This window comes from Neomonachus schauinslandi, chromosome Y, assembly GCF_002201575.2.
Source record: "Neomonachus schauinslandi chromosome Y, ASM220157v2, whole genome shotgun sequence".
Lineage (NCBI taxonomy): Eukaryota > Metazoa > Chordata > Mammalia > Carnivora > Phocidae > Neomonachus > Neomonachus schauinslandi.
Window position 1 is genome coordinate 2,725,331 of NC_058420.1, and position 12,135 is coordinate 2,737,465.

The following is a 12,135-nucleotide window of genomic DNA, read 5'->3' on the forward strand; positions in this document are numbered from 1 at the left end:
GGAAGAAGCAGCAGAAAGTTTATTTAAAGAAATAGTGGTTGAGAACTTTCCCAACCTGGGGAGAGATCTGAAATCCAAATTCATGAAGATATACTTCATGTGTATCTATCCCATTTCTACAGTTCAAATTATCTTTTCCAAGACACTTTGTAATAAAACTCTCAAAAATCAAAGACAAAGAGAGATCCTAAAGGCAGCAAGAGAAAAGGAGACTGTAATACACACAGAAACTCTGATTATCAGCAGATTTCTCAGTACAAACCTTATAAGCCAGGGGAAAGTGGGATGGTATACTCAAAGTGCTAAAAGAAAAAAATACTGCCAACCATAAACACGCTATCTAGCAAAATTATCCTTTAGAAATAAAGGAAAAATACTTTCCCATATAGAACTAGGAGAACTCATCACCACTAGACCTTTCTTACAAGAAATGGAAAGGACTTCTTCAGGCTGAAATCAAAGGACACTAACTAGTAATGAACATAAAAATATATAATACATTGGAAACGGCAAATATATAGTCAAATTGAGAAACCCTAATACTGTATATGAGGTACATTACCTACTTAAATACAGTAAAAAAAGATCAAAGCTATAAAAATAACTAAAGCTAGTATAATTTGTTAACAAATACACAATATAAAAAAAAGGTAAACTGCAACACTAAATGCCTGATGGGGGCAATAAAAGGGCATAGTTTTTGTATGTCATAGAACACATACATACATATTATGTTGTTGTCAGTGTAAAGAAGACTGTTACAGCTATAAGATGTTTTATAAAAGTCTCATGGTAACTGCAAAGCAAAACCTTATAGATTCATAAAAGAAATCATAACACGCCAGAGATCATAACATACCACCACAGAAAATCACCAAGTAAAAAAAAAAAGAACAAAAACAAAACAAAAAACCACAACACCACCACACAGCCCAAGAGAAGAGAAAAGGAACAGTAAGCTACAAAACACCCCGACCCAATAAATGACAATATTAAGTTATTATATATCAATAATAAATGTATTTGTATTGAATTATCCAAAAGTACAGAGTGACTGGATGCATTAAGTATATGCTGCTAGCAAAAGACTCTTCAGTTTTAAGCACAACACAGGCTCAAAGTGAAAGAACTGAAAAACACATTCCATGCAAATGGAAACCAAAAGAGACTAGGTACAGTTATGCTTGTATCAGAAAAAACAGACTCTTTAAGCCAAGAACTATGATGTGACAAAGAAGATCATTATATAATGCTAAGGAGGTTAACTTATCAAGAAGACATAACCATGGTAAATACATATGCACCCAACATTGGAGGAACTAAATAAATGTTAGGCAAATACTAACAGATCTGAAAGACAAGCAGGGGACTTCAACAGTCCACATTCAGCAATGCCAAGGCAGACAGAAAATCACCAAGGAAATGTTGGATTTGAATGATGTTTAGACAAAAGAGACCTAACATATGTAAGAAATAGACAGTTACTGAAAATTCCATCCCAAAGCAGCAGAATATGATCATCTCAAGTGCATGTGGAACATTTTGCAGGACAGATCAGATAATAAGACACAAAGCAAATCTTAACAAATTTAAGAAGGTTCATATCATACAAATAGCTTTCCTGACTACAATGGTATGAAACCAGAAATCAAGAACAAAAGGAAAACTGGAAAGCCTATAAATATAAAGAGTTTAGTAATATACTCGTGAATAACTAATGGTTCAGGAAGATATCAGAAGGAAAACAAAAAACTATGAAACAAATGAACATGAAAAACACACCAAAGCCTACGGTATGATGCAAAAACCTTTCTAAAAGGGAACTTTATAGGGATAAATAAATGCATAAATGAGTAAAACTACTGATACAGATATTCTAACATTACATTTCAAGGAACTAAACTAAGGAGGAAGATCTAAGATAAAATTACCAGAAAGAGGGAAATAACAAAGATCAGAGGAAAAAAGAAAAGACATGGAGACTAGGAAAATCTGACTAAAAAGACTGGCTAATTGATTTTAATTAAAAAAGAGAGGAAAAAAAGATCAACAAAATAAAGATCTCAATTTTGAATTCACAAAATTTTAGCTAGATTAAGAAAAAGAAAGAATACTCAACTAAAAAAAATCAGAAATGAAAGAGGAAACATTACAACCGATATCCAGAAATAGGATCACAAGAGACTACCATACTCAATTATATACAAGCAAATCAGATAACGCAGAACAAATGAATAAATTCTGGAAACATACAACTACCAAGACTGACTCAAAGGAAAATAGAAAATACGAACAGACCAATAAAAAAATAAGATTTATTCAGTAATCAAAAATCTTCCATGTGGCAGAGAGGAAGATGGCAGCGGAGTAGGAGGACCCTATGCTCACCTGGTCCCATGAACAAAACCAGATAACTATAAAATCATCCTAAAATCCCAGAAGTCAACCTGAAGACTGAGAGAACAAACTCCACAACTAAAGGGAGAGAAGAAGCCACATTAAGGGAAGTAGGAAGTGCAGAGACGTAGTTTACAGCAGAAACAGACTACAGGTGCTGTGGAGGGGAGGAAGCCATGGTCACAGAGAAGGGCGTGAGAGAAGAGCACACAGGGGAACGTGCAAGGAGAACACTTCGCCGAAGCCAGTGGATGGGAGACAAACAGGGGCTGAATTTCTTGAGTTCTTGCAACCAGCAGGGTTTAAAGGCCTGGAGTTTAAAAGTCAGTGGACTTGACTGGGATAGAGCCCCGAAGGTGCCATACTGCTCTTCAAGAGAAGGCAGGCAAACAACCTGGGGACAGACAGCATGGAAACAGCCACTTGAAGGACACATGGGGGCACAAAGTGGGGAGATTATTCACTTTTGTAAGAGAGCAACCCTGGGAGGTAGTGTTCACAGAGATGACTCTCCAGGAAGAAAGAAATGGCAGGTGCCAACTCCCTTCCCCACCCACCATAAATGTGGAGCCATCTATGGGGGGCAGCACAGCACCCACACTGGCTACCTAACCTGCTTACATCAAGCCCCACACCAGGTGCTCTGACAGTACTGCCCTCCCTCTCAGTCAAGCTTGCCTCAGACCCAGCATGGTGGGCCCCTCCCCCAAAGACCAGCACAAACCCCTGCCCACATCATGTCTCCCAACCACACAGTTCTCCAGGGCTTCAGTTCTGATGGAGGTGGTGTCAGGTCTCATTTCACAAGCAGATCAAAGGACACCGAGTTACAACTCACCACATTCACGCCAGGGAGCAAACACTGCACACTGAAGGCAAGGAGAGCCTCTGCAGACAACTGGTCTGAAGGACAGAGCAGCCAAGACACAACAGCAGACTGCATACAGCACGCAGCAGGGATGCTCCCTGAAGTGACAGGCCCTGGACAAAAATGACCTCTTCTATAAAGGACACTAGTTTCAGGAGCAGGAAACATAACAGGCTTTTCTAACACACAGATGAAGGCAGAGACTTAGACAAAATGCCTAGAAGAAGGAATTTATTCCAAATAAGTGAACAAGATAAGGCCACAGCCAGAGACCTAACTAAACACATATAAGTAACATGCCTGATGGAGAATTTAAAGCAACAATCATAAGGATACTCGGTGGACTTGAGAAAGGAAAAGAAGACATCAGGAAGACCCTTGCCACAGAGGTAGCAGAGTTAAAAAAACAAGCAATCAGAAATTTTTAAAAAATGCAATAAATGAGATTGGAAACAGAGTTGATGCAATGAACAGCATGCTAAAGAAACAAAGGAAAAAAAATTAGTGACCTCGAAGACAAAATGATGTAAAATAATGAACTGAACAAAAGAGAGAAAGAATTATGCAAGAAGAGAACAGACTTAGGGAACTCAATGACTCCATCAAATGTAATGACATCCATATCATAGGAGTCCCCAGAGAAGAAGAGAAAAGTGGGCAGGAAATTTATTTGGGGAAATTATAGGGGCACATGTCTCTAATGTGGGGAAGGAAACAGACATCCAGATCCAGGTGGCATAGAGAACTCCCATCAAAATCAACAAAAGTAGGTCAACACTAAGATAATTGTAATTATATCTGCAAAATATAGTAATAAAGAAAAATTCCTAAAAGCTGTAAGACAAAAGAATTCCCTAACTGAGAATGGAAGACCTATAAGGCTAGCGGCAGATCTGTCCACAGAAACTTGCCTGACCTGGCAGCAGTGGCAGGAGATATTCAAAGTATGGATGGAAAATATCTGCAGCCAAGAATGTTCTATCCAGCAAGGCTGTCATTCAGAATAGGAGGAGACATAAAGAGTTTCCTAGACAAACAAAAATGAAAAGAATTTGTAAACAATGAACCAGCTCTGCAAAGAATATTAAAGGGCACTCTTTGAGTGGAAAGGAATGACCCAAAGTGACAAAGACATGAAAGGAACAGAGAAAATCTCCAGACACAATAACAAAACAAGTAATAAAATGACATTAAACACGTATCTAACAATAATTACTGAGTGTAATTGAACTAAATGCTCTAATCAAAAGACATAGGGTATCAGAATGGATAAAAAAACAGGACCCATCTCAGATACTACATACAAGAGACTCATTTTAGACCTAAAGACACCTGCAGATTGAAAGTGAGGGGGTGGAGAAACATCTATCATGCTAAAGTACATCAAAAGAAAGATGGAGTAGCAACACTTACATCACTCAACATAAACTTTAAAACAAAAACTATAACAAAAGATAAAGAAAGACATTTCATAATAAAAAAAGGACAATCCAACAAGAGGATTCAACAATTATAAATATTTATGCACTCAACATATGATCAACCAAATAAATAAAGCAGTTAATAACAAACATAAAGGAACTAATTGATAATAATACAATAACAGCAGGGGAGTTTAACACTCCACTTACACCAATGGATAGTAAATCCTCAAGGAAACAATGGCTTGAATGACCCCCTGGACTGGGTGGTTTTAGCAGGTATTTTCAAAATGGGTCCTATCCTAAAGCAGCAGAATACACATTCTTTTCAAGTACACGTGGGATACTCTTCAGAATCGTTCACGTACTGGGTCACAAACCAGGCCTCAAGAGCTAAAAGGAAGATTGAGATCACACCGTGCATATTTTCAGAGCACAACACTGAAACTTGAAGTCAACCAGAAAAAAAAAAAAAATTGAGGAAGATCACAAATACATGGAGGTTAAAGAACACACTACTGAAGAATGAATGGGTTAACCACGAAATCAAAGAAGAAATTGACAAATACAAGGAAAACAAATGAAAGTGAGAAACCCAAAACCTTTGGGATAGTAAAGGTGGTACTAAGAGGGAAGTATATTGAAATACCAGCCTCCCTCAAGAAGCAAGAAAAATCTCAAATAAGCAACCTAACCTTCCACCTAAAGGAGCTAGAAAAAGAACAAGCAAAACCTAAATCCAGGACAGAAATAATAAAGATGAGAGCAGAAATAAATGATATAGAAACATATGAAAACAATAGAACATGTTGATCAATAATACAAGGAGCTGATTCTTTGGATAAAATCAATAAAGCCGATAAACCTCTAGCCAGACTTAAAAAAAGAAAAGAGAAAGTACCCAAATAAATAAAATCACAAATGAGAGAGAAGAAATAACAGCCAACACCACAGAGATACAAAAAAAAAAAAAAAAAAATTGTAAGAGAACAGTATGAAAACTATATGCAACAACTTTGACCACCTGGAAGAAGTACATAAATTCCTAGAATTTTACAAACTACCAAAACTGAAACAGGAAGAAATAGAAAACTTGAACCCACCAATAACCAACAAAGAAGTAGTCAGTAATCAAAAAACTCACAACAAACAAAGCCAGGAACTGATGGCTTCACAGTTGAATTCTACCAAACATTTAAAGAGTTAATACCTATTCTTCCAAAGCCATTCCATAAAACAGAAAAGGAAGGAAAACTTCCAAATTCATTCAATGATCAAAACAGTATTTTACTGGGGTGCTTGGGTGGCTCAGTCAGTTAAAAGTCTGTCTTCAGCTCGGGTCATGATCCCAGAGTCCTTGGACTGAGTCCCACATCCAGCTCCTTGCTCAGTGGGCACTCTGCCTCTCCCTCTCCCTCTGCCCCTTCCCCTCACTGGTGTGCACTCTCTCTCAAATAAATAAATAAAATCTTTAAAAAAAAATCCACCCATATGTTACTGACATAAAAACAGATATATAGATCAGTGGAACAGATTAGAGAACCCAGAAATGGACCCTCAACTCTCTATGGTCAACTAATTTCAACAAAGCAGGAAAGAATACCCAGTAGAAAAAAAAGACAGTCTCTTCAACAAATGGTGCTGGGGAAATTGAACAGCCACATGATGAAGAATGAAACAGGATCACTTTCTTACAGCATACACAAAAATAGACACAAAATGGATAAAAGACCTAAATGTGAGACAGGAATCCATCAAAATCCTAGTGGAGAATGCAGGCAGTAATCTTTGATCTTGGCTGTAGCAACTTCTTACTAGACACAACCCCAGAGGCAAAGAAAACAAAATAAAAACACATCCCCAGAGGCAAGGGAAAAAAAAGCTAAATAGGCTAAAAATAAGCTTATGCACAGCAAAGGAAATAATCAATAAAACAAAAAAGCAACCTACTGGATGGAGAAGATATTTGCAAATAATATATCCAATAAGGGATTAATATCCAAAATATACAAAAAAACATATAACTCCACACCAAAACAAACAAATAACCCTGTTAAAAAATGTGTAGAGGACTTGAATACACATTGTTTGAAAGAAGACATCCAGTTGGCCAACACACACATGAAAAGATCCTCAACATCTCTCTTCATCAGGGAAATACAGATGAAAACCACAATGAGACACCACCTCACACCTTTCAGGATGGTCCAAATTAACAACACAGGATATAATAGGTTTTGGTGAGGAAGCAAGAAAGGGGAACCCTCTTGCACTATTGGTAGAAAAGCAAACTGGTGCAGCCATTCTGGAGAATAGCATGGAGATTCCTCCAAAAGTTAAAAACAGAATTACCATATGATCCAGAAATTGCATCATGAGGTATTTACCAAAAGAAAATGAAAACTAATTTGAAAAAAAATATGCACCCCTACGTTTACTGCAGCATTTTATTACAATACGCAAGATATGGGAACAACTGAAGTATCCGTCCATAGTGTGAATGAACACACAGACACACACACCCCACTGGAATATTACTCAGCCATAAAAGAGAATGGGATTGTGCCATTTGCAAGCACAGGGATGGACCTACAGGGTATTTTGCTAAATGAATAAGTCAGTCAGAAAAAGACAAATACCATATGTGCAATCTAAAATAAAAAAAGGAATAAACAAAAGAAAACATGAATAAACAAATAAAAAAGACAACCAGACCTATTATACAGAGAACAAACTGATGGTTGCCAGAGGGGAGTGGGAAGATGGGCAAAATGGGTGAAGGGGAGTAGGAGATAACAGACTTCCAATTATGGAATGAATAAGTCTCAAGAGTAAAAGGCACAGCTGTAATAGGGATGTAATGGGACAGATGGTAGTTACACTTGTAGTGAGCATAGCATAATGTTTAAATTTGCCCAGTCACCATGTTGTACACCTGCAACTAATGTAACAACTATGTCAATTACACTCAAATTAAAAAAAAAAACTTGGTAAAAATAAATAAATATGTTAGTCTTCAACAAAAACGGGCTGCCGTTAGTATAATAACTGAAGAAAATATAGCAAAGAATCAAATGAAGTTACCATTGTTCTTGAATTATCACATTTTATTAAGACTCTCTACCTGTAGTTTCTTTTGTATTTACTTACATGTACATGCATATGGACACTGTTTTTACATATTATCATCTCCATCATTAGGTGGGATAACGCATGCTATTAGAAAAAGTTTTATTAAGTAAATTGAAATCACATCACGTATCTTCCCCAATAATGGAATTAAACTAAAATCAGGAGTGGAAGGAAAAATGGAAAATTCACAAGTACATGGAAACTGAAACCAAATTTTAAACAACAAATATATCAAAGAAGCAAACACAAGGGAACTAGGGAAAAATAGCTTGAAACAAACGAAAATGAAAATATAACTGTAAAACTAATAGGACTGAGAGAGCATAGTAAGTGGTAAGTAATGGTGGTCAATACATTTAAAAAAATCAAAAGATCTCAAATCAACAAGAATTATCCTTTTATAAACACTATGAATATAACTTTAATAGCACTGCCCTATAATCACTCTATTTTTGTGGCATTATTTGTAATGCCTCTTTATTTCTGATATTAGTTGAGTTCTCTGTTTTGTAAAATGCATAGTAATGACTCCATTTTCATTTTGTATTTCAGTAATTTGAGACTTGTATGTTTCTTAGTCAATATAGTTAAAGATTTGTCAATTTTGTTAATCTTTCAAAGACCTAAGTATTGGGTTTTGTTGATTTTGTCATTTGTTTTCCTACTCCCTTTTTTTTCTGTGCTCTAATCTTTTGTATTTCCTTCCTTCTTCATCCCATGTGTTTACTTTCTTAATCTTTCCAAGTTCCTTAATTTGTCAGGTTAGGTGTTGATTTGAGATCATTTTATGTGAGCCTTTAGCAGTTATAAATACAAGTTTTCCCCTTAGCATAAGTTGTGTCATGTAAGTGTTGATGTATTGTTTTTTGGTTTGCATTTATATCCAAGTATTTTTCTAATTTCCCTTCTGATTTCTTCTTTGATCCATGTTGTTTAGTCTATATTGTTTAATTTCCACAAATTTTCTAATTTTGCTGTTTTGTTTTTGTTTTCTTCTAACTTCATCCTACTGTGGTCAGTGAAGATGCTTTATATGACTTCTGTGTTCCTAAATCTAATGAAATTTCATTTGTGGCCTAATATATGGTACAATGTGCAGAATGTCCTGTGTGCACTTTCAAAAGAAACAGGTATTCCACTGTTTTTGGGTAAAATGCTGTGTATATATTAGATCTAATTGGTATATTGTGTCATTGCCATCTTCTATTTGCTTACTTACTCTGCGGGTGCATTATAAAGAGGAGGGTATTGAAGTCTTTTACTACTAACTATGTCATTAACATAAAAAAACTCTGCTCTTACACAGCTCAGTTCACAAATGTTTCAGTTATTGATGTCATAGAGTTCTATCTTCACACAAATTGTTCTCCAAACAGAGTAATAATTGGGTTTTCTATAAATTACTTTGTTAAATCATTTACAAAACAAAAGAGCTACAACTCAAAGTTACAATAAAACTAGATTAAAATTGTCCATGTATTTACCTTTAACAAATTTTTACTTCTTTATAGGAGTTACTATCTAGTGTGTTTACCATCTAGTTACCATCTAGTGTGTTTCATCTGGACTTGAAGGACTGCTGTTTAGCATTTTTTGCAGTGTATTTCTACAGGTAACAAAATTCCTGAGCTTTTATTTCAGAATATCCCAATTTTTGAAGGTAGGTTTTCATAGATAATAGGATTCTTGGTTTACAGTTTTTCCTTTAGCACTCTGAATGTATCTACTTATTGGAGAGTGGTGTATGAGCAGGGTCACTTCTCTGTTGCTCCCCATTTCTTTTTCTGTCTTTGGCTTTCAACACTTTCATTGTAATGTCTTAGTGTGAGTCTCTGAATTTATCTTGTTTGGAGCTCACTGAACTTCTTACTTTGTCTGCATGCCTTCCAACAAATTTGCAAAAGTTTTGATCATTTATTTCTGCAAATAATTTGCCTCCTTTCTCCCTTCACTTTTCTCTCTGGAATTCTTATTCCAGATAAGAGTGTTAATCCAGTTGATTACATTCAATAAGTGAATTAAGTTCTTTTAACTCTTCTATTTCCTTTGTGTTCTTTAAATTTGATAATTCAATTGTCCTATTTTCAAGTTTGCTGATTCTTCTGCCTGCTGAAGTCAGGCTTTGAATGACTTTGCTTTCATTTCAGTTTCTGCACTTTTTAGTTCTACAATTGCATTTTATGTGTCCTATGTCTTTATTGATATTTCAATTTTGTTTATACATTGTTTTCTCTGTCCATATTTTCTTTTAACTCTTAGAGCAGTGCTAAGTTGTTTTACAATCATTGTCTAGGAGACAGGATTCTTTCTGATTTTTTTTCTCTTTTTTTAAGATTTTATTTATTTGAGGGAGAGAGGATGAGAGAGGGAACAGAAGCAGGGGGAGGGTCAGAGGTAGAGAGAGAAGCAGGCTTCCCGCCGAGCAGGGAGCCCTATGCGGAACTCGATTCCAGGACCTTGGGATCATGACCTGAGCCGAAGGCAGACATTTTTTTTTTTTTTTTTTAGTATAGCATGTGTATTGCCAGGGATGAACATGAACTATAATAAAGTCCTTTCAGGACTATTCTAGTCTGTGCCTTTTCCTGGTATGTACAGTGACATTCTAAATCCACTTGTATATATGGTTGCTTTTGAATGTCCTAGTCTTTAAATGGTTGGTTCCCAAAAGAGAGATAAGGGGGCTGTTTAAATCTATTACAAAGCACTTCAGCCAGAGGAAAAGGGTCCTATAGCAATGGCTGCCCACCCCTCTCTGTGAACCTTCATAAAGAGAAGCAGCAATGACCATATGATCCAGCAATTGCACTACTCGGTATTTACCCCAAAGATACAAAAGTAGGGATCCGAAGGGGTACGTGCACCCCGATGTTTATAGCAGCAATGTTCACAATAGCCAAACTGTGGAAAGAGCCAAGATGTCCATCGACAGATGAATGGATAAAGAAGATGTGGTATATATATACAATGGAATATTATGCAGCCATCAAAAGGAATGAGATCTTGCCATTTGCAATGACGTGGATGGAACTGGAGGGTATTATGTTGAGTGAAATAAGTCAAACAGAGAAAGACATGTATCATATGATCTCACTGATATGAGGAATTCTTAATTGTAGGAAACAAACTGAGGGTTGCTGGAGTGGGGGGTGGGGTGGGAGGGATGGGGTGACTGGGTGATAGACACTAGGGAGGGTATGTGCTCTGGTAAGCGCTGTGAATTGTGCAAGACTGTTGAATCTCAGATCTGTACCTCTGAAACAAATAATGCAATATATGTTAAGAAAAAAAAAAAGAAGAAGAAGAAGGTAGCGGGAGGGGAAGAATGAAGCGGGGGAAATTGGAGGGGTAGACGAACCATGAGAGACGATGGACTCTGACAAACAAACAGGGTTCTAGAGGGGAGGGGGGTGGGAGGATGGGTTAGCTTGGTGGTGGGTACTGAGGAGGGCACATTCTGCATGGAGCACTGGGTGTTATGCACAAACAATGAATCATGGAACACTACATCTAAAACTAATGATGTAATGTATGGGGATTAACATAAGAATAAAAAAAAAGAGAAGCAGCAATGAAAACACAGATTTCTAATATCTGGATAATAGGAAGCTTTTGCCCATCCTGGTGCCCAAAGTTGACTGATAAGCTGCTCCAAAACATATTTACAGCTGCCTGACACAAGACTGGGCTACTACTGGAGAACAGATATCTGCTACTGTCCTAAGAGTGGAAATTGATCAAGATTAACTACTTAAGGCTTCCTGGAAGTTGTAATACATTGCAAAATGGTGCCAAAGTACTTATATCAGACATATTTTGCCAGTACATCTGCTGTCTAGGTAAGAACTATTCCTGGTGATTCCTACTCTGTCAAGTTTCTTCTCATATCATACACTTTCAAAGTTTTAAGTATGTTCCAGAATTTCCTAGTTATAGAGGATATTGTAATCTATGTGTTCACTCATCTTTCCTCTAGGTATTTCCCACATACCTGAGAATCACTGCCCATGTCCCAGCAAGACACTAAGGTCCACTAACCTGGTTCCATCCTGGGCACTACAGTTGACATCAGCACCATATTTAAGAAGGTGTTGAACAATGCAGAGCCATCCTCCTGCAGAAGCTTCATGCAGAGCAGAGTAGCCAGCATTGTCTTGATGATTCACATTACAAATCTTGTTTTCCAAGCAGTACACCACCAATTCCTGTGCAAAGAAGAAGGGGGAATGCTATGAGACTGCACGATGAATCTCATAATGATGACTTCTCCTAAGCTTGGTAGTACCCAGTTTCAAAGACATCTATCTTCAGGCCTGT

At 36.8% G+C, this 12,135-nt stretch overlaps 1 protein-coding gene across 1 annotated transcript in view; it reads right to left on the reverse strand.

The window, feature by feature from the left end:
• LOC110581047 (BCL-6 corepressor-like) overlaps positions 1-12,135 on the reverse strand; it is a 77,941-nt gene that overhangs the window by 30,084 nt on the left and 35,722 nt on the right. Inside the window, exon 8 of the mRNA XM_044912035.1 lies at positions 11,857-12,023. Within this exon, the coding sequence (XP_044767970.1) occupies positions 11,857-12,023 (167 nt within the window). The remainder of the gene's footprint in view (positions 1-11,856; positions 12,024-12,135) is intronic.